The 23,021-nt window shown below is 38.5% G+C and overlaps 3 protein-coding genes across 3 annotated transcripts; 1 reads left to right on the top strand and 2 right to left on the bottom strand.

Annotated features, from left to right (window-relative positions):
• Positions 1-3,296: 3,296 nt before the first annotated feature.
• Positions 3,297-7,052, bottom strand: LOC143591665 (uncharacterized). Its single transcript, XM_077071812.1, has 2 exons — positions 6,879-7,052; positions 3,297-3,844 (listed from the first exon to the last, which is right to left on the bottom strand). Exons 1-2 carry the CDS (start codon positions 6,981-6,983, stop codon positions 3,758-3,760), a joined length of 192 nt encoding a protein of 63 aa, XP_076927927.1. The 5' UTR covers positions 6,984-7,052; the 3' UTR covers positions 3,297-3,757.
• Positions 7,053-12,098: 5,046 nt separating this feature from the next.
• Positions 12,099-12,701, bottom strand: LOC143591659 (uncharacterized). The gene has a single exon (XM_077071807.1). It carries the CDS (start codon positions 12,699-12,701, stop codon positions 12,099-12,101), a length of 603 nt encoding a protein of 200 aa, XP_076927922.1.
• A 7,440-nt stretch (positions 12,702-20,141) lies between these two features.
• LOC143591664 (protein JINGUBANG-like) lies at positions 20,142-22,316 on the top strand. Its single transcript, XM_077071811.1, has 2 exons — positions 20,142-20,700; positions 21,068-22,316. The coding sequence occupies exons 1-2, from the start codon at positions 20,403-20,405 to the stop codon at positions 22,138-22,140; spliced, it is 1,371 nt and encodes a 456-aa protein (XP_076927926.1). The 5' UTR covers positions 20,142-20,402; the 3' UTR covers positions 22,141-22,316.
• Positions 22,317-23,021: the final 705 nt, after the last annotated feature.

The raw sequence follows: 23,021 nt of genomic DNA, 5'->3' as shown, positions 1-23,021 counted from the left end.
TCGCCTCATGCGCCAGCTCAGTTATTATTACAGCTCGTAAGTCGCCTCACGCGCCAGCTCAGTTATTACTCTTAGCTCGTAAGACGCCTCTCGCGCGCAGGCTTTATTATTTTCAGCTCGTAAGACGCCTCTCGCGCGCAGGCTTTATTATTTTCAGCTCGTAAGACGCCTCTCGCGCGCAGGCTTTATTATTTTCAGCTCGTAAGACGCCTCTCGCGCGCAGGCTTTATTATTCTCATCTCGTAAGACGCCACTCGCGCGCAGGCTTCATTGCTCAGCTTGTAAGACGCCTCTCGCGCGCATGCTTTATTACCCAGCTTGTAAGACGCCTCTCGCGCGCAGGCTTTATTTCTCAGCTCGTAAGACGCCTCTCGCGCGCAAGCTTTATTATCCTTATAACTCGACACCACCATTATCTTAAGGATCACAACGCGTCACCATCATGGAGAAAATCTCCCAGACTCAAGACAATAAAGATAAGGCCGAATAAAAGGGAAAAAACCGCCCTAACACCTTATAAAGTCCAACGCTCCACCTAAGCGCTTGCGCGCCCAGGAGCAACGCTGGACTTGGGGGGGCTTGTAGGGGTATGGTATTAAACCCGGTTTACAATCCTAAATTTATTATATTTGGTTTGTTTTATTATATGGGCTAATACATTTGTTATTGGGCTGAGGAGGTTTGTGGAGGTAGCCCTAATTGGGCTAGGCCCATTAGGGTATCATGATGGTGGCCATGAGACTCTATATAAGGAGGTCTTCACCTCCTTATCATGGGGTCATGCTCAGTAGGTGCCACCACCTGTTTTTGTGTCTGTGAACAAGAGATCTTCAAGATCATCTTAGCGGTCACCTCCACACCCCCAAAACGCCACTGCAGATCGCGAGCAGCCGGAGGAGAGGATCAGCAGACCAGGATGCGGTTCATTCATCTCGAAATCCGTGGAAGCTCCGTCATGGGTCAGGTCAGATTCCATTTTGTGCTTCGACAATTTCTAATCATACAAATAAACCAATGTAGTCAGAATAATTTGCTACCCCTATTTTCATAAACTTTACGTCCATAAGCTTTATCCTTAAACTTTAGCCGATCATTTACTTCATTACCCGTTGTTACCATTATTCTACATGAGTCACCAGCTTCAAGCCAAAATTGCGGTATAACATGAAATAAACAAATACTTTCTTTGGAATCTATATTTTGCTATATCCGACTGAGTTTTCACACTGAAAGCTTCTTTGTCGACCAATCGCTTAGTAGATTGTACCTGTAAAGCAACCTAAAGCGCCGTACAATCAACTTCGTTATATGAATCTAAGAATCTATATGGATTTTAGTTTCTAAAATACGAAAGGGAGCACAAACTACCTCAAGAAGGGATACTAGATGTCCGGGTTGTTGATTGATTAAGTAAAGTTATTTTCATTGTCACCTAATTATATATCTTTTTAAGTATAAGTCATTTATTATATGAGAAAAAAACATAGAACTTCAATAATAGAATGTTAATAAGCTAATAATCGTGTGTTAAAAGTGTGTATTGGGAAAAAAAGAAAAAAAAAAAAGAAAAAGAAAAAGAAAAACGCCCACCACTCCACCTTAATGGCTTAATTGACCACTTGTTGGGCCACCAAGCTCTCATGTTGATAAGAACCTTGCATGGGCCATAACTTTACGGAAAGCCCATTATAAGTTTTATAATATGTGTTGAATATCAGCATATGATTATTTGACTGATTGTGCTAGGCATGTTCAAAACGGTTTGGGACTAGGAACCGGAACCGGTTCCTAACAGGTTTCTATATTCAAAACCCCCTTTTAAACCGGTTCCAGGCTCGAACCGGTTAGGGAACTGAAGAAACACTAAGTGACCCGGGGCAGATTACGGATAATCTGGGGGTTAAGTAACGTTTCCCACGAGTATGAGGTCCAGCAGAGAAGGTTGTTCTTCAGGTGACCTGCAAAACAGACACCGTAAGCTCGTCACTGAGAAGGGGGGGGGGTTCCTCCTTGTGACCACCCTCCGGCGTGAGAATCAGACTAGATTGCTCTGAATATAAGTGTATATTAAGAGATTGCTAGATAAGATAATGAGATATCAGATGATGTCCTTACCATTCCAAGGTGTTGGAGTATTTATAGCCGAAGGTAGGTTTCTTAGAAGGTACAGCCGGCTGAATAGTATTCCTGTTCTACCAACAGTGGACTATGCACAGGCCATGCTGGTTGGTGGATAGGTTACGGCCGACAGTAACAAGGTCGGTTGTATACTGTTCCTTTACTGCCGGCTATGCACTGTTCCACCAACTGTAGGCTGCGCACGTCCCATAGTAAGGGTTGGTGAGTAGGCAGCGGCTAATAGTGACAAACAGTACTAGAGGGTGCTCCTCCTCGTACTGTTGTCGGTGAGCTGTTACCCTGTGATTGGTTCATGGGCTGTTCTGGTCAGATCGTCTGTTCTGCCCATACCTTAGTAGGTATAGTACAAAAGATCTTCCAGAAGCATACGGACTGGCTCCTTTAGGCGGGAGTATTCCCGCCTTGCTCATTCCTTCATGTGACTACTGAAGTAGCTAGTGCCTTGTGCGTGTAGCCTTGCTGTCAATGCGGGTAGCCTTCCCTGATGGCTTGTATCCGCAACTGCGGGAACAAGCGGGGTACTTCACCATTGGGAGGCTTTCCCTGCGGGTACAGCTGGCGTACTGCGCGTAAGGCTCTCTGAGCATGGTGGGTCCTGCGGGAGCAGTTGGTCGTTGCGCAGACGTCCCTGTTCCAGGTGAGTCTTGCGGGTCCAACTGGGCTCTGCTGGGACCTACCTCTTCAGGAACCGAACCGGTTCTCCCACCCTCGGACCCCTAACCTATCTAACCGGTTCTTACCGGTTCCTAACCCGGTTCCTGTACCGTAACCTGTTCCAACCGGTTACAGTGTAAATTTTTTTTTTTTTTCGTTTGCGATTTGGATTCTAAACTACGATTCGTATTTGTATAACATGAAAAATAAAACGAATCTAATTATGGCTAGAACCGGTTAGGAACCGGTTCCGGATGGTTCGGTTCCAGAACCGGTTCCGGTTCGGTTCCGGTTCCTACCCGCCCCCACTCATAAATGCAAGAACCGGTCACGGATCATCGGGTTGAATCAGATAGGGTCCGGTTCATACAAAAAACGTGTAGGAACCGGTTTCGTTGAACATCTCTAGATTGTGCTATGGTAGACATAGATTGGTAGTACGTGTAATGTACATTTAGTTCTCATAATAACAGAAGACAATATCTGCCTTATGTACATATCTCTAAAGTTGTTTTTCGTCTCATAAAAGAACAATTAGCAAACAACATTTTGCATGATTCGGTATACGTCTATATAGGACAATGTATGATTGTATGTTATAATATGTCAGTATATGAAATTGTATGTCGTTAAGGTTTACGTCTGTATAGAGCATTACCTGTTACAATACTATCCCTAATAGTAGAGTTGTAAACAAGCTGAATCACTCGTGAGCCACTTGCAATCGGCTCGTTAAAAGTTCGGATTGAACCGAGGTCAAAACTAAACACATTCACACCCCTAAAAATTAATAGGTGTAGAAATCCATCCTTGTGCAGCAAAGTAACAAACTTATTCAACAAGCAAACATGAGTATCTTCTTAATACAAAAGTTATGTCCTGAGGAGCCTCAGGTGAATCAAACAACATTTTAAGGGGAAATCATAAACGATAAAGACCGGTTAAAATTGAAATATTGTGTAAATCAAGCAAGCAGGCCTCTCTCTTTGTTTTCTTGTAGCAACTGCTCTCTCACTCTCCTGATCTCTGCTTCCTTTTCCATTCTTTCTTTCTGCAGATGTATGTATACAAACAATCTATTATATGCTGTTTGTTCAGGTCTCACTTGTATAAGATAATCACTTGAATTTCAACTGGTACCCGTTGAAACAGGCTCGCCTGTGACCCGTTTTCTGTTAAGTTGATATTTTTTTAATTATTGTACTAGTTTTGAATTAATATAGATTAAAAAAAAGACCAAAACTGAGCCATTTATATAAATGGCTCAAAATTGCCATGTGAATACATTTGAGCTTTTAAGTTAAACAAACGTCTCACGATACTTCAGTCCATTAGGATCTTACCATATGGCATATGTGAATAAAACAAAACAGACAACACACTTGCACATTGCATTTGTTCGAGGAAATTATAAGTACTTTTAAAGGGAAACAAGTAGTGATGCTTTTAGACTACTATGAGACACTTTCCTTAATCGTCAATGACCCGATCCTGTGTACATGTCTGATGCGGTATTGATCCAACTCCAATTAAGAATCACAAGCAAAAATCGATCTAATCTTTTGTACAGATGCGATCAACAGTCAAAAAGCTCATCACATGCTTACCAACATCAATTGTTACTGAAAGATGCGTAAATAAAGTATAACTTTGTCAAACTAGATAAAGTTATACAGTTTATCTATGCGTCTTAAAGAAGCAACAACTATTGGAAAGCATGCAACGGAGATTCTGACCGTTGCTTGCATTTATATATGAAAGGATAACAAGAGTCGATAGTTTTTGTGTGTAAAACTTGATTGGACTCAAATCATTACCGTATCAGACATGTACGCATGATCGGGGTAGTTCACGATTAAGAAGATCGTCCCATCATACTTCTAGAAACATCACTAATTTTTTCTTTTGAAAGCCTTAGTAATTTCGTCAAACAAATGTGATGCATAGGTATGTTATCGATCCTATTTCATTCAAAAATAGTCATTTAAGTTAATGTAGATGTTTAAGTGAACAAATGTCATTAAATAGCAACCAATTTACATTGGAACATATATTGAAACTTGACTGGTTAAATCTCTTAACAAAATGTTTAAGTGACCTACATGGAACAACGATGATACTTGATTACCATTCAGTAACATTTTCCCTATTAATTAAGCTCAAAGAACTCACAATCTTGAGGTTGAAAAACATGTACCTTTGAGCTTGTAACTAAAAATTGTTTTCGTATAGGAAAACCTCCAATTTTTCCAACTTAATTATAGACGGACTTCAGAAAAGCAGTATTTGTGGTACTAGCAATAGTTATAACAAAAAACTAAAAGTGTTCATCATATTTACATAAAGATACTGATAACCATTGTATCATGTCTACGCACAGAAATGCTAAAAAGAATTGGTTGAAACTCGGAAATGATAAAGTGGCCTAATCATTAATGTAACCAATATTGTAACATTGATTAGAGATACATAATCTGCATTTCACATACTCAACAGATATTTGGGATTACTAAGAAAACAGCGTATGCTATCAGCTTATTGCCTTTTAACATAAGCAGTTTGAAAACTGCAACAAACTAGTTCAAACCACTTGAACTCAAGACAACCTATTTCACTTACAAATAATCAGAGAAACAGTTTCAACAAGAAATACCCAAATGCCCTAAAACCGTAGGCTACCAATCAAGATGTGATTTAATAAATAAGACGGAAGAAATTAGATTCATCATAATAACCTTGCAATGCTTAAGTTCAAATATCTTAGTAACAAAGAACAAAATCTGCAATCTGTTTGGTTAGAAAACAATAACTAACATCACCTTATCTGAAACTATACAGTATAACTAAATTCATTAACATACTGTTTGCACCCAATTTAAGGTCTCAGAGTTAAAACAGGATACAAGCTAGCATACGACTTGAACTGTTTTTTCTCCAATCCATAGACTTAGCACCAATTTCAATCCTCAATCCAAAATTTTCATTAACAATAGGAAAAACTATTTGTCTCATCGGAAATACTAGGGGAGTAAATGAGCCAAGCCCGAACTCAACTAGGCTCAAGCTCGACTCGTTTTAACAATTGACGTATGAAAGCTTAAGCAAAGCTTGTTTCAAGCTCTTTTTCAAACGCTCGAGTTCAGCTCGTGAGTCGTTTTTTCAAGCTCGGCTCTACTTGTTTAATATTCAAAAATTAACTTAAATATTCTTCAAATTATTTTTATACATTCTGAAAACAAAAACCTTAAACGAGCCTACGCCCGGCCGATATCGTGTAGTACTTAAACTAGCCAAAGCTCGGCTCAAGCCCAGCTACATAGAAGTCCAAAATAGGGGTGTAAACAAGCTGAGCCGAGCCCGAGCTCGGTTTGTTTTGACTTAATAAAGCTCAAGATCGGCTCGGGAGTTGTTTTCTCAAGCTCGGGCTCAGCTCGTTCGTTATTTATTAACTAACTTATATACGTTTTATATATTTTAAGAAAAACCTTATACGAGCCAAAGCTTGAGCTCGAGTATGTGGTATAAAATGAATACATAGAAGTCTGAACTATATAAAACTTATACACAAGGCTCGTTAAGGCTCGATGAGTATAAGGAACCCTAGGTTAACAAACTATGCAAATTGAAATTGAACAACAGAATCAGATAGTTATATATGTGTACTAGTTTTACATTACCTAGTCGAGCTCAGCTCATGAGTAACCTTTTCAAGCTCGGGCTAGACTAGTTCATTATTTATCAATTAATTTATATAGGTTTTTTAATTTTATTTATTTTGAGAAAAACTTTAAACGAGCCAAAATTAGGCTGAAGCTCGTGTAGTACCTTAAACTAGCCAAATCTCGGCTCGAGCTCGACCACACAGTACAAAATTAATACATATATATAACTAAATTATACACTAGGCTCGAGCTCGGCTCATTTCGACCTTCTTATCGATCCGATCTCGACTAACTCTAGGTTACAATATTATGCAAATCGAAATTGAACAACACAATCGCATAGATAGATAGTTATATATGTGTGCGTGTGTTTATAAATTGAACGGTATTATTAATATGAATAATAAGGAGTGATTAATCAACCTTTTCGTCCTGGTGAAGGGCAATCCAGACGTGAACTTTATCCATTGACTGCCAGAATACGAATGCGCCAAGCGACATACCGAAAAACGTCGTCATGTTCACCATTTTTCTTCTTCGTCTTCGATCAGATCGTAAATCTGAGCCCTAATTTTTAATCGATGCGTGACGGGAGGAAGCTCGGCTGCTTTTTTATTCAACCTCAGCCTTAACTCGCTTATTATTAACCGATATGGTGTAAAAAAATATGAATATGAATTATCCGACATTGAATATTTTTGGATAGTCGGGATATCCAAATTACCCGAAATAAAATTTTTTATTATTAAATAATAAATAATATTATTTATAAATTTTGGATACCGATACTTCGGGATAACTTTTTAGATATTTCGGATATCCGAAATATTTTTAAAACTAGTTTTTTTTACTTTCTAATGTTTATTATTTTCCAGATTTGCGGATATCTGATTCACTATCTGATCGGATATCCGACTTTGAACACCCCTATTAGCTAGTAGGTACTTGTTTGATGCGGCAATGACGGTAAATTATATCCTTGTCGTTATTTTTAATAGTTTATCGGTCATCTCGTGATATATTGTATAATACATTGGTCACTAATTCGATTTAGAAGTATGTTAACATGTAAGCATCACACATGTGTATGTGTAATGAAAACTATAAATTGGTATGAAAGTAGATGAAACTACAACCAAAAACAATATTAGTTATACAAGTATGATGACTCTATTGATAATGGTGATAAAGTCATAAAACCATACCAAGTTAATTTGTTGGGTAATTCGGTTAGTTAATTAGTAACTTATCTTAAAACCTTTCCATCTTTGATTTGTTTGTTTTAGAAAAACAAAAAGGAAAAAAAGATTTTGATTTGTATTTTGTTTTTTCTACCTTTTGTTTTAACATTGAAAAAAAAATGAAATTACAATGTTGCTCTTTAACTCTGGCAAGAAGCCAAGATTGGATTACAAAATGTGATAATCCTGACTTTGCGATTCAACATTATTATTATATAATATAATTATAAAGTTTGGTGCCGCAAAGTCCCGATGGGGCAACTTTGCGGCACCTTATTGGTCATTTTTAGTTTGTTTTAGTTTTGATCCGTAACAAAAACCGACCGAACACTTATTGGTCATTTTTGGTTTGTTTTAGTTTCGGTTCGTAACAAACGTAACAAAAACCGTCTGAACACTTATTGTTCCTTTTTGGTTTGTTTTAGTTTCGGTCCTTAACAAACGTAACGAAAACCAACCGAATATCAATTTTTTTTTGTTTTAGTTCCAATACCGTAACACATGTAGTTAAAACCTGTTAATTGTAAGAATTCGATGATTCATTCAAGTGACGTACATCCCTATAAATACTAAGGGAAATAACAAACTTAAGGCTAATTTAGGAGGTGATACATATACAGCTATACACATGCTAATTGACAGCTATACATAAATATTATACATAAATACACGTTGACTAATACGCCCCCGCAGTCAGAGCATGTGGTTGAATGCGAAGACTGGACTTGAATTTGTGAAACAATGCATGAGGTAGTCCCTTGGTGAAGATGTCCGCATATTGATAGTCAGCCGGAATGTGAAGTACCCGAATGAAGCCGAGACAAACCTTGTCACGCACGAAGTGGATGTCAAGCTCAACGTGTTTGGTGCGTTGATGTTGGACAGGGTTTCCCGAGAGATAAACTGCGGATACGTTGTCACAAAAAATAATGGTTGCGTCACGTATGGGAACTGAGAGTTCAAGTAGTAGGTTACGTTGCCACGTGACCTCAGCAGTGGCGTTGGCAACACCACGGTATTCGCCTTAGGCGCTTGAACGCGAGACGGTATGTTGTCGTTTGGATGACCATGAAATGAGATTGTCTCCAAGAAAGACACAATAACCCGATGTAGAGCGTCTAGTATCCGGGCAGCCCCCCAGTCGGCATCAGAGTAGGCGGTGATTTTGGTGGACTTAGAGGGAGTGATTAACAACCCGTGTGAAACCGTTCCTTTGAGATAACGTAAAATGCGGCGTAGAAACTGGAAATGCGGTTCACGTGGGGCGTGCATAAACAAGCAAACCTGTTGGACCGAATAAGCAATATCGGGACGAGTGAATGTTAAGTATTGTAGGGCCCCGGCGAGGCTTCGGTATAATGTTCCATCAGGCATTAGTTCTCCAGCCGAACTACTAAGTTTGGAGTGTGTATCACAAGGGGTTGCACTTGGTTTGCATGTTTGCACGTGTTATTATCTCATGTGCATAGGCCTCCTGTGATAGAAAAAGGCCACCATCTTTTGGTGTGACCTGAATACCCAAAAAGTGGTGCAATTTCCCCAAGTCCGTCATTGCAAATTCTTTAGAGAGTGACGTAATGATTTGACGGAGAAGTGTGGTGTCGGATGCGGTAAGAATAATATCATCAACATATAGTAGCAAATAAGCGACACGTGTGCCTTGTCGATATATGAAAAGCGAAGTATCGCATGTGGCACTACGGAAACCGCATGACATGATGTAGTTTGGCAAATCTTTGGTACCAAGCGCGCGGTGCCTGTTTGAGGCCGTAAAGCGATTTGCGAAGCTTGCAAACAAACGACGGGTTGGATTTGTCGGTGAAGCCGGGGGGTTGATGCATATATACTGTTTCTTTTAGGTCCCCGTGTAGAAAGGCGTTTTTAACATCAAGTTGATGAATGGGCCATGACCGGGAGACGGCTAAACTAAGCACGGTGCGTATGGTAACAGGTTTCACGACAGGGCTAAACGTTTCATCACAATCCAAACCAACCTGTTGTGTTTTTCCGTTTACAACTAACTGGGCTTTATACCTTTGTAGCGACCCATTAGCATGAAACTTATGTTTGTATAACCACATGCAATTAATTATACTGGAGTTCTCGGGTCGTGGTACGAGTTCCCAAGTGTTATTATCTATTAAAGCTTTATACTCATTGGTCATGGCGTTTCGCCAATTCGGATCAGTGAGTGCAAGTTTAAGATTTTTTGGAACAGGGGAGATGGCAGGTGGTGTGGAAGTAGTGGTGTGTAGAGAGAAAGGTAGTTTCGGTTTATTAATACCAGCACGTGATCTTGTTTGCATGGGGTGAAGGTTTGGTGGAGATGTGGGTGGAACACTGTGGGTGTTGTTAATGGTGGAAGGTTGGGAATTTTGTATGTTGGGTGGGGTAGGGTCGTTGGTAGAGGGTTGTGTAGGTGAAGAAATAGGGTAGGTTGTAGGACATGGAGAGGGTGGTGGGGTGTTAGATGAGGCTGATGGTGTAGAAGTGTGTTGAGGGGTGGACTGGATTGGTTCAGTTTGCATGGGATGGGTTGGTGGGTTAGATGGGGAATGTGTAAAAGAGTTATAAACGAGTGGTGATGGGTCATCGGATAGGAAGGAGTGATCAGAGGTAGATGTGGTGGTAGTTGTTTGGAATGGAAATGTATTTTCATCAAATGTGACATGTCTGGATAGAATTACTTTTCCCGTGGCGAGATCGAGACAACGATAACCTCGATAATCTGGAGGGTATCCAAGAAACACGCATCGAGAGGATCGAAGGTGTAATTTATGAGGTCGGGTGGATGACTGATTAGGGTAACACAAGCATCCAAATACATGGAGGTGCTCGTATGTGGGGTGTTTGAGATATAGAACAGACAAAGGGGTGCGATTGTGAAGAAGCTTTGTGGGAAGGATGTTATGGAGATATATGGATGTGTGTAGAGCTTCTACCCAATAGCCGGGCGGGACACTTGCATGAGTTAGGAGACAAAGCATGATTTCGTTTATTCGCCTAATCATACGCTCGGCTTTCCCATTTTGTTGGGATGTTTGAGGGCAAGAGAACCGAAATTCAAGCCCATTGTTGGAAGCAAAGGTTTTAAATTGATTGTTATCAAACTCTCCTCCCATGTCGCATTGGAACGACTTAATGGTGCAATGAAATTGGGTCTTGACAAAATTATGAAACTGAGTGAATTTGGAGTAAGTTTCAGACTTGAATTTAAGTGGGTAGGCCCAAGTGTAATTGGTGAAGTCATCTATTATTACCATGTAATATTTATAGCCATTATTGCTAGATATAGGTGATGTCCATAAATCACAATGAAGTATATCAAATGGCATAAGAGTATTAGATGACGAGTTATTAAAAGGTAACCGTTTATGTTTTGATAATTGGCAAGAATTGCAAACAACCAAAGGAGAAGCCTTATTACATGAAATAAAATCAGAAATACGAAGACAATTTAAAATATTAATCCCTGGGTGGCCAAAGCGATCATGCCATGGAGCACTCGGAGTAGTAGTAGTAGTAAGTAACGAAGACACGAAAGTGTTGGTGGTGTTGGTGACCGGATAGAGATGACTCTCGCTATCATGGCGACTCAGGAGCGTCCCACTCTTGTAATCCTTCACAGAAAAGTCAAATGGGTCAAATCAACGGAAACCCAATTATCTATAGCAAAACGACGAACAGTAACAAGGTTTTTGATTATATTGGGTGATATTAGGACATCATTTAAGTAAAGGTCACGGGATGGTCCGGGTAGTGTAGTGTTTCCTGATCTGAGTATTGGTATAGATTGACCATTTCCAACGAGTATAGATTTAATAGGTGTAACACGAGAGGAAGACGAAACCATACCTGAGTCGGCGCTGAGATGATTGGTTGTACCGGTATCCATGAACCACAAGTCATCAGGTGGTTGCATTGTCATAGCATCAAAAGCATATCCAAGATCAGTGGGTTCAAGCGGGTTGAGGTCAGTCAAGTGAGCTTGTGGTTGTGACCCAGATCTGGTAGAAGGCCTTGAAGCTTGAGGGTACCATGGGCTGCTGTTGGGCTGCCACGGTGAGGCCCAACCGGATTGGGTTGGGTATGGACATGGTGGTGGAGGGGCCCAATAAGGAGGCCAATAGCCGGAAGATTGAGCAGGCCAGGGTGGGTGGTTTCCACGAGATGGCCCGACTGAGGTATTAGCAGCATTGGAGGACGACCCAGTAGTTGTACGAGTGGGCCTGCGGGTATTTGGGCCTTGACGTCGCTGGTTAGGTGGTCCACGAGACTAAACACGCGGCTGGTTATCACGCCGCTGTTCAGGAGGAGCAACGTGGTTACCAGGTTGCTCAATGGCAGCAGCAACAACGGGTGGTGGGTTGGGTTCCCGAGCGTGTTGACGGTGTTGTTCGAGCTAAACCATGCTACAAGCAGACTCCCATGTGGGGAGTTGTTGATTGATGAATGACCCAACACTGTCATATTCCCGCGGTAACTCGCGCACCAGTTGCAACACAAGACGGTTTTCGGTAACCGGGCTTTCAACGTCTTTCAACTTTTCAGCCAGTTCTTTCAGTTTCAGAAAGTAAGCCTCTAGAGATGAAAAAGAGGCCAATTTGAGATTGACAAACTCCTGTTCGAGGGCTGCCGCACGTGCACCCTTGTTGTTCAAGAACAGATTCTTGATACGGGTCCAAGCCTCGTACGCAGTCAACTTGTTTTCCGGAACTCGGGTGAGCAAATTGTCAGACAGTGTCCCGTAGATCCACTGCAAGACGATAGCATCAATCTTGTTCCAAGACTCGTACTCCGGATCCTGCTTAGCCGGTGGTGATGTGCCATCAATGTGGTTTGTGACATCATAACCACGGGCGTGGAGGAGGAAGAGTTTAACCCACGACGAGTACGACACCTTGGTGCCATCCAACGTGCGGATCTTGTTTTGGATGTTCGTCACGGTATAGACCGGATGAAGAGGAGCGGTGGCAGGAGTAGCAATTTCTTTTCCGTTGGTCATGATGAACAACGAACAGGTAGAGGATCGAAAGAAAAAAAATGCTCTGGTGAAGGCTAATACGGCGGCGGCGATGAGAAAGCCCGTAGGCTTGAAAAAAAGTGGCGGCAGCGGTATTAGGGTTCAGAGCAAGTGTGCTATGATACCATGTTAATTGTAAGAATTCGATGATTCATTCAAGTGATGTACATCCCTATAAATACTAAGGGAAAATAACAAACTTAAGGCTAATTTAGGAGGTGATACATATACAGCTATACACATGCTAATTGACAGCTATACATATATATTATACATAAATACACGTTGACTAATAAAACTGACCGAATGCCAATTTTGTTTTTTGTTTTTGTTTTAATTCCGATACTATAACGAGCGTGATAGAAACCAACCGAATTTGCGTAGACTTACCGTCTCAACGCCCGAGATTGACAACGGTAGGGTTTAATCAACGGCCCGAGTTTTACCGGCCGACACCACTTGGTCTACCTCAATGGCTCAAATTATATTATTTTGTGAAGATATAGTGAAGAATTATGTTAGAAAAGATAAAATCAATAATTAAATTTGTGTTTATTGTTTGTTTAATGAGTTGTATTTGTATTTGATTTATTTGAAAATTGAATAAAATTAATAGATATTGTTATTTAAATATTGCATGATAGTAACTTGAGAGCTGTGACAATCAGTTCGCACCCCGACATTTCCTCCGTAGGTTGGGGTGTGACACAAGGTTCGATGGATGAGCTTAAATGGGTTTCTCATACAAGTTACGAGCTCAGGCTCGATAACTAGAGCTTTACTTGAGGCTCGGGCTTGAGCATGAAAAAGTTTCAAACTTTTAATTGATTCGAGCTTAAGTAGCTCACGAGCAGCTCGATTCGTTTTGCACCCCTAACCGTCTTTAGAAGAGGTGTTTCGTTCTTAAGGTTTAGGGTAGGCATGTTCAAAACGGTTTGGGACTAGGAACCGGAACCGGTTCCTAACCGGTTCCTATATTCAAAACCCCCTTTTAAACCGATTCCAGGCTCGAACCGGTTAGGGAACCGAACCGGTTCTCCCACCCTCGGACCCCTAACCTATCTAACCGGTTCTTACCGGTTCCTAACCCGATTCCGGTACCGTAACCGGTTCCAACCGGTTACAGTGTAAATTTTTTTTTTCGTTTTTCGTTTGCGATTTGGATTCTAAACTACGATTCGTATTTGTATAACATGAAAAATAAAAAAAACAATTAACATAAAAATAAACAATTAACTGATGAAGAAAAGACAACTACTGAAGATGTTTGCCACTGAAGACAACTACTGAAGGTTGCCACTGATGACAAGTTGACAACTACTGAAGGTTGCCACTGATGATAACTACTGAAGGTTGCCACTGATGACAACTACTGAAGGTTGCCACTGATCACAACTACTGAAGACTGCCACTGATGAGGAATACTCATCAGTGGGATAGCTGCCACTGATGAGTATTCCTCATCAGTGGGAACAGTCATCATTTGAATCAGTGGGAAAGCTGCCACTGATGACAACTACTGAAGGTTGCCACTGATGAGGAATACTCATCAGTGGGAACATTAAACTTATAAATATAAAGTTGTGACATATTATTTCTAGAAAAGCCTTCTTGTTCGTCGTAATTATTGAGCGGCGACTTCTTCCTCGGAATTACTTGTAGAAATGCCTTCTTGTTCGTCGTGCACTCGAACATCAAGTGGTGTTTCATCTTCGAGAGTGGTTACGTGTTGAATACGATCGATTGAGTCCAAGTGATCCTTTAAGCAAATGCACATCTCCACCGACTCCGAATTTAGTCTTGTTCTTCTCACCGATATTACCCTGCCACTAAGAGAAAAAGCGGATTCCGAAGCTACCGTAGAAGCTTGGACGGTTAGTAAATCACGGGCCATGGTGACAAGAATCGGAAACTCGGTTTTCTTTACCTTCCACCAAGCCAAAACATCAAAAGTGCCATATTCCTCTCGGATAAACCGGTAGAGTAATCATTTGCACTATACCTTCCTAGTTCGCTTGAAGGGGTGTTACCCCTTTGTTTTTTAGCCGTTACGTTGCGAACGGTGTTCATAAGGCTAATCATGGGATCTCGTACTCTAGTAGCACTTGAACTTGATGAAGACCCCCCCGGCATAGGCATGTGTATGTTTGACCCATATTTATTTAAATAAAAGTCATACATAAATTTAAAATTCAAGTTAAAATCATTTTTTGCCTCTGTTGAAAAGTTTGGGTCAACTTCATGCATATCTAAGGTTGAAAAAATTTCGTCTATCACACATTCAACCCCCGTAACATTTAACATTGGGTTTAAAGCGGCGGCGCAAGTAAAAACCGGTGGCAATTCAAGAAAATATTTTTTTAATTTAAACTTCATTGGTAATATGATGTTTGAAAACATTGGACTTTTATTTTCAAATTCTTTAAGATTGTTAACGATTAAAAATAACTCCGAAAGAACCAAGGGACTTGTCGGATAATACGCCCGATAGTTTCGTAGTTGATGTTTTAAAAACTTCAAGAAAAGTCGATAAGTCATTGATAATTTCCCATTTCTCATTTGAAAAGGGGATTGCCAAATCATTCTCGGCAAGACTAGAGTGAAACATTTGTAAAGTTTCTCTTTGTTTCAAAGCACTTTGAAACATTATGCAAGTGGAATTCCATCGATGAGGTACATCCCAATTAGCTCACAAAGCTTTTATTCCCGTATCTTTACAAAATTTTCTATATTCCATTTGTCTTTTTTTACTTTTCTTAAAAACTTCATGTATCATTAGTCTAAAATCGTTTATAACCGATGTAACCTCATCCGAAGCAAGTCCGTCTTGCATGATTAAATTAATGATATGTGCAACACACCTTGAGTGAAAAAACACACCATTGCAAATCGGCGTATATTTTAATTTTAATTTATCAACCGCCGATGTATTATTCGACGCGTTATCAAATGCCATTGAAAATATTTTATTTTCTAGTTTATAAGTTTTTATAACATAATCTAAAATTTCAAACAAATTATCTCCCGTATGTGGATACTCAAAGAGTTCGAAAGCAATGGTGCGTTTTATCATTTCCCACGATGACGGGTCTACCCAATGAGCGGTGACACAAAGATAAGATTCGGGTAGACCATGTGGAGCCGACCAAACATCACTAGTTAAGTTTATTCCCATATTTATATTTTCAAAATATACAATTAGTACTTCTTTGGCCTTCTTCCACAATTTTAAACAATAACGTTTAAGAGTATGACGACTTACGTGAGTGTATTGTGGTTGAAGCGTATCTCGAATCATGGCGGTTAAGCGAGGGTTGTCGAAGTGGCTAAACGGCAAAGCTTCTTGAATCACAAACTTCGCCATACGATCTTGAACTCGATCAATTTGGTATGTAAATATTCCGCCTTCACTATCCATTTGCGTTTGTTGCGAATCGACGTTCTTTTTCAACGCCTTGCAATACGGTTTTTCGATGTGTTTCTTCAAATTTGAATTCAAAAGTGGGTTTAAATAAATCCCACAAAACTTGCACCGAGCCTTCAATGAATGGTCACTCAATTCAACCAAATCCCAATTGCACCAAATCTCTTGATCACAATTATGAGGTACAATACGAACGAAACTTGATTCGGCGTTGGAACCTTGACCAACCGATGATTGTGAGGCAGCCATAACAACAAATATGAATATAGAAGAAGAGAAAACAAGAGATTAGAGAACTCAAAACATTGTAATAGCGTTTTTTTGTATTTTTTTGCGTTCGGGTTTGCGTTTTGAGTGTTGTGATGAACCCATGACACCAAATACCTATTAATACTAGTAGTGGGGGTGCTTGGGGGAGCCAAAAAACGGCTATTTTTGACCCCAACGGTCAAAAAACGGCCAAAAAACGATTTCCAACGGCTATGGTTAGGAACCGACTCCGGATGGTTCGGTTCCAGAACCGGTTCCGGTTCGGTTCCGGTTCCTACCCGCCCCCACTCAGAAATGCAAGAACCGGTCACGGATCATCGGGTTGAATCAGATAGGGTCCGGTTCCTACAAAAAACTGGTAGGAACCGGTTCGGGTCCGGTTCGGGTCCACCGGTTCGGTTCCAGGAACCGGTTTCGTTGAACATCTCTAGTTTAGGGTACTCATGGAAATTTCCGGGTACTGCTTTAGGCTTCATTGGGTATGTCAGGTACGCCGACACAAATGTCTCGGGTAAGTGAATCAGTTGAAGAATTCAGAGAGTACTACCCAAATGGGATTTCAAAGATGACTCGGTGTTGTGTGTGTGAAAAACATTTGGGTAGTTTAGAACCCCACCACACCCAATTCGGGTTCATCTGGTTAAATATGTGTAGAAGATATAACTTCACTTGATTCAACAATTCTAATACTCCAAACAAACACAAAAACTTTAAATCGATTCAACTTGATGAAGCAACAAGAATAGACACACAAGATATAACAATCAAACGAAATTCAAATTGTAACAAACTCGTATAAACTCACTACTATCAACAGATCCAACACGGACATATATGGAAACCCTAATCGAGCTAAATCAAGAAGAGACGAAACAATTACAAATAGACTAAATAATGTACGAGTCTTCTCTCATCTTCTTTTATAATCTACATATCATACACGTTTTTTCTTAGATTATACCATGTGCCTTGTATAGTCAAAATAGCTTGTATTGTGCATTATGCTTCAAGCTCCGGTTAAGCGCAACTACTAGATCAACTCCAAGGTTGTATATTAATTATCCAACCTTAGTTAAGTTAGAACTAAAACATATAATATTTATTTTGATTATACCAATTAAGCTTAGATATATTTAAACAACATGTGAGTGACTGTTAACTCTTTGCTATAATACCATACTTTTTTCTTATTGGTCACTTATTTAAAACTCAAACTTTTAACTATATTATCTTGTAGGAAGTGTGTGAATAATCGGATACCAAACAAAACAGTTAACTTTGCTTAAATAATGATATAGTACACTATTTACATAAATAAATATATAATACCATCGACTAACCAATAAAAACAAACCACGCCCATGGCTTTATCGAAGTGTTCCTATTGGTTTATTGCTAACTAAATATATAATACTTAATTATCAGGAAAATAAATCCAGATTTCACTTTCTATGAAAGATTTAACATGCAAAAGTATCGTCATGTCATACGACATCCATGTTTTTGATATTTATAAAACCTAGTGTTGTCGTTTTTGTTAGCAGTTTCCTAAAATTATATATATATCATGGAGTCATCATCAATACGTATATGATACACATTTTTAATGGACGTCAAATTTATAATCTAGAAAAGTTTAATAAGTGTAGACAGCAAGTATACAATAACTATATAAGTTACTTATCATGATTAGTTAGTCTCCAACCAAAGCTTATAATGAATCAATTTTTAATACAAGTCATAACTAATACGTAGTTAGAATACCAATAAACAACCAATTTTAAGTATATAACCTAAAAAAACATATAATGCATATATGTAGTGTTTGTTAATATAACGATATTGTGCAAAAACACACTTATCTCATATATGCGGTGCATGTATATGTAGATGACGAATGAGATGCATTTACTTTCACGAGCCACAATTAATTTTTGTTTTGGGTTTGGCAAAGGTTATAACATATAAAAAGAATGAAAATATAAAAATGAAAAAATTATGTTCAGAAAGTGTTTTTGTAAAATTTTTAAGTATTTTAGTGGTTTTATTTGATCTATATTCCATATTTCTATATCGTATGCGTATACATATAGTCATTTAGTACAAAACCATTCTTGGTAAAAGACACATAAGTACCCGTATTTATTGCTTTAATCGGTATACCTATAGGGTTTACCTCACACTATGTATGTTACACATTATGTATAAATGTTTCTTTTTGAATGAAGACATTATCTATGTATTTTAAACTCATATGCCAAGTTTTATACTTTTATGCTCTTGTGTGTTTTCTTTGATATAAATCATTATCATTGTTCTAAATCATCCAGAAAAGAAATTTAATATGGCAAGTTGAAAGACTAGTTGCACTTTTGGATTAAAATAAACATTTGGGATTAAATATGAAAGAGTGTCCATTTAGTAGCACTACTAATTAATCCAAGACGGCTTTGACATGGCCAAATTATAGGACTACTTTATATATACCAAAAATTGCCTTTACCCTTGAAAACGAACTACACCATTTTTAAATTTCAAAGACCTAGAGCCAAAACAACTCATAACAACACAAATTATCTTTGTTCTTAGGACAAGACATCGACAAATGGATAATCAACCAAAACAAGCACGACGAAAACATGTCTAGATTTCTTGTTTAAATTAGAAAGTCGATGCACCTTTCACTGGTCGGTTATGAGTTATGATTTACCGTTTCATGTAGCTTCATGTCAAAGACCAAATTATATTAATCCAGTTAAATAAAACATGCTTATTGTATGTTTTACCTAACTGAGCTTTATATCAATTTGTTGAAGCATTTTATCATACAAAATTCAGTTATTTTCATGCCATTTTCACATGTCTATATCAATTATTAAATATATAAAGCATTCTAGGGTCTCCGTCCGTCCGGACTAGTGGCCGGCTCGGGCTACCTTTAGCCAATGGGGGCCGCGTACGGAATACCCGGCGTTACTTAGTTGGCCGTTCAAAAAAAAAATATCTAAAGCATTACAATGGATTAAATTATGTCCTTATGGTATGCTTACCATGCACCTTTTTCAAAATCGTGTAATTGAAGTTTTTGTTATGAAAAATTATGCCCGCATTAAGAAAAATTTATAGAAATAAAAATCACCACCACTCCTACCAAGAAAAATAAACATTCGATGTAGTTTTTTTGATTTTGCTTCCTGAGACTGATCAAGTTAAACATGTTTGAATGTTTAAGAGAATCCATGTGTTGGGCCGTCGCTGAAAATCATTAAATTATTTTGGGCAGAAGACGAAAATAATTTTGGGTCTTAAACAAAAGGGTTTTACATTGAGTCAATTAAATGTTTAAATGAGCTTACTTGTTTATCATTTGGATTACGCAAACAAATTTTTTTATGAAAATGAGTTGAGTAATTTGTTTAAACATTAAAAAAATATTTTTCTTTGCATAAAATATATATAATCTTTTTTTTCTAAAAAAAAAATCAGGCCTATTGAATGATCGGAACGATCATCGTCAACCACCTGCCTTCCTTCAAAGTCGGGCTTGCAAGACAAATTTGATCTATTTCTAATCTTAGTATATGTAAGTAAACTCTCCTCCGTCTCTTTGTGTAATAACTTACAATAAAATATTGTCCATGCACATGTAATTAACTATGCAAGATTAAGAGTTAATATTTTAAAGTTCTTATACAGGTAAAAAATAAAATAATTTAAAGTAAAAAAAAAAAAGAATATATCCACGTTTGTGGGAATTTCAATGCTCTATATATAAATCATCGTTACCTTCGTTTGCCTCAACATTAATCCACATTTGCAAACATTAAACAACACCCTCTTTTTTCTATTAGTCTCCGGTAGCTGGAAAAATGAAACTCCGCTCATTTTTCTCCACCTGCTCCGCCACCGACGCCACAACCACCATAAAATAACCACATAAATCTAAACAACCAACACCTAACCGGTTATTCTCCGACACAAGCAGCATCATGTCGGATATAACCACTAGTCCATCAATTGACACTAGTTACAATAGCCTACACAGCAACCTCTCTATTCAAACACTACCTTCCGTTCCTTCCCTACAAAAACTCTCCCCCGAAACTCTAAACCTCGCCGTCTCCCACGGCTACATCGATTCCCTCAAACTGTTCCCAGCCGGACACGTTAACTTCCTAGCCGTTAATAATAACCTCCTCTATGCCGCTACCGGAAACCTCATCCATGTATACGACACAACGTCGTTAATGCTGATGGACACATTCAACGTCAACGACTCTACATCAGGTAATTATCATCCGACCTCCTGCACCACAAATATTTTCCGCTTCATATTTTAACATAATGATATATTATGTTACATTATATCATTAGGTTAAAAAATAATAAAAGATATAAAAAGGTTTTCTTTATGTATATTTAGTTATTTACATCTAATCTCAATATAATAAGATTTGCGTAGTAAAATAAATGTAACATTATGTCTCTTGTACCATCAATAATACAATATTATCAACTTATGCTACATTATATCATTTTGTTAAAATTTAATAAAACATATAGAGAATCTTCATATCAAATGATGGTTTATAAAAATCATATTTCCTTTCTTTTTCTTGACATTTTTTTTTTGTGATCAAATACATGTTATCAGGTACAGTTAAGTCCGTAACGTTTCATAACGAAAGTATATTTACATCTCATCAAGACACTAAAATCCGAGTTTGGAAATTAAAGGAAAATAAACATAAATTGTCCGCAATGGATGGCCCATCCAGGAACTCACGGCATAAACAGGTCGGAACGCTACCGACTTTAGAAGACCGGTTGCTCCGATCTGTTTTTAAAAAGAACTATGTCAATGTACGCCGTCATAGACGACGGCTATGGATCGAGCACCACGACGCTGTTTCCGGACTAGCGAAGATCGACGACGCGCTAATGTGTTCGATTTCATGGGATAAGTATTTAAAAATATGGAAAACTTCGAGTCTCCGATGTGTGGAGAGTATAAAAGCACACGATGACGCGATTAACGCGGTTGTCGTGGCAGGGGACGGGACAATCTATACAGGATCCGCCGATAGGCGGATTAAAGTTTGGGGGAAACCGAAACCGATTGGAGAAACTGAAACCGAAACCAAAACTAAATACATACTCATTGCCACATTGGAGAAACACAAATCAGCAGTGAATGCACTAGCACTAAACGAAGTCGGATCCGTCTTATTTTCGGGCGCATGTGATCGTTCGATATTAGTATGGGAGAAGGAAGACAGTGCGAATCATATGGCGGTCACGGGTGCTTTACGTGGTCACTCGAAGGCGATATTGTGTTTGATCAACGTCTCGGATTTGTTGTTTAGTGGCTCGGCTGATCGGACGGTTAGGATCTGGCAACGTGGAGTTGCGGGGAAGTTTTGTTGTTTGGCCGTTTTAGACGGTCATAAACAACCAGTCCGATCACTGGTGGCAGATATTCAAAATATACGATTAATAACTGGGGGAGCTGGGTGTGTCTCTAATAATATGGCATTATTAGACGGCCATAAACAACCAGTTAGATCACTAGATGTAGATTCGGATTCGAAGATTACAGAATCCGAATCTGCAAATGCGATTAAGGTTTTTAGTGGGAGCTTTGAAGGGGAAATTAAGATATGGAAAGTTGAGGTTTTGAAATTCAACAGTCCCATGTCAACTCCTCTTATTAAAATGAAACTATGAATACAATAAAAGTTTCAATATTAATTGTTATGTGTTTTAGTTAGAAGATTGAAATTTGTAACAAAATTCTCATAATTAGCTAGTATTATTATCTTACCAATTACATTATTTAATTTGTGTTTAGGTTTTGGTTTAATTTCATAGTTAGGGTTGTAAACTTGTAATTCAATTAAAGAAACTCGCTTGAAATTAGGTCGAGTTAAATTGGCTCTAATAAGCTTTAAGTCGAAGCGAGCTTGTATTTACAAAGACTTTGAGTTGAGGTGCGCTCGCTCGTATATTTTCAAGCTTAAGTGTGGCACGGCCTGCGTACATTCGTGTTCATGATACATTTATTTTGTATCAATTAATATAAGGTTATTAACTGTTAAACTATCTTAACTTATAACTTAATTGGTTAATTAACTAATTAATTAGGATAATATAAAATTATAGAGAATTGAATGAAATGATTGGTGGGGCGGAAGTAACTATGTTTGTGGGATAAAATAAACATATTCTTGAAAACAACATCATTGTTTTTGTTTCTTTTGTACATTACAATAACCATTGTTTTATTCTTGTTCTAGCACAACTAATTAAAAGCTTCACAATGTTCTTGTTACAGTAAATATATATATATATATTTTTTGTATATAAACAGAATCAACCATGCATGATTATGCATGATTTATATAATTATAATAATTATATAAAATTGGTTGTTGCTTAATGGTAGAGCACTTACTTTACTAGTGAGAGGTAGGGGGTTCAAACTTCACTACCACCAATTTATATGGGAGATATGAGGGATGACCATGGTTTGCCATGGTTCGAGTCCTGATCTCACCCGGTTTTACCGGCTCCTCGCTGTCGTGCCATTTGGCGGGCGTGGGGGTCGG

This window comes from Bidens hawaiensis, unplaced genomic scaffold (genome assembly GCF_021521415.1).
Source record: "Bidens hawaiensis isolate Kalapana, Puna unplaced genomic scaffold, B.hawaiensis_p1.1 tig00039976_1, whole genome shotgun sequence".
NCBI classification, from domain to species: domain Eukaryota; kingdom Viridiplantae; phylum Streptophyta; class Magnoliopsida; order Asterales; family Asteraceae; genus Bidens; species Bidens hawaiensis.
The sequence above is the reverse complement of the archived record's forward strand: the minus strand, read 5'-3'. Positions and strand labels throughout refer to the sequence as shown.

Bases quoted from the DNA above. Each gene is read 5' to 3' on its own strand.
- LOC143591665 (XM_077071812.1), bottom strand. From the start codon at position 6,983: ATGGTGAACATGACGACGTTTTTCGGTATGTCGCTTGGCGCATTCGTA. The intron at 3,845-6,878 runs GTTGATTAATCA...ATACATCTGCAG, and splicing joins CCCTTCACCAGGACGAAAAG to AAAGAAAGAATGGAAAAGGA.
- LOC143591659 (XM_077071807.1), bottom strand. From the start codon at position 12,701: ATGACCAACGGAAAAGAAATTGCTACTCCTGCCACCGCTCCTCTTCAT.
- LOC143591664 (XM_077071811.1), top strand. From the start codon at position 20,403: ATGTCGGATATAACCACTAGTCCATCAATTGACACTAGTTACAATAGC. The intron at 20,701-21,067 runs GTAATTATCATC...ACATGTTATCAG, and splicing joins CGTCAACGACTCTACATCAG to GTACAGTTAAGTCCGTAACG.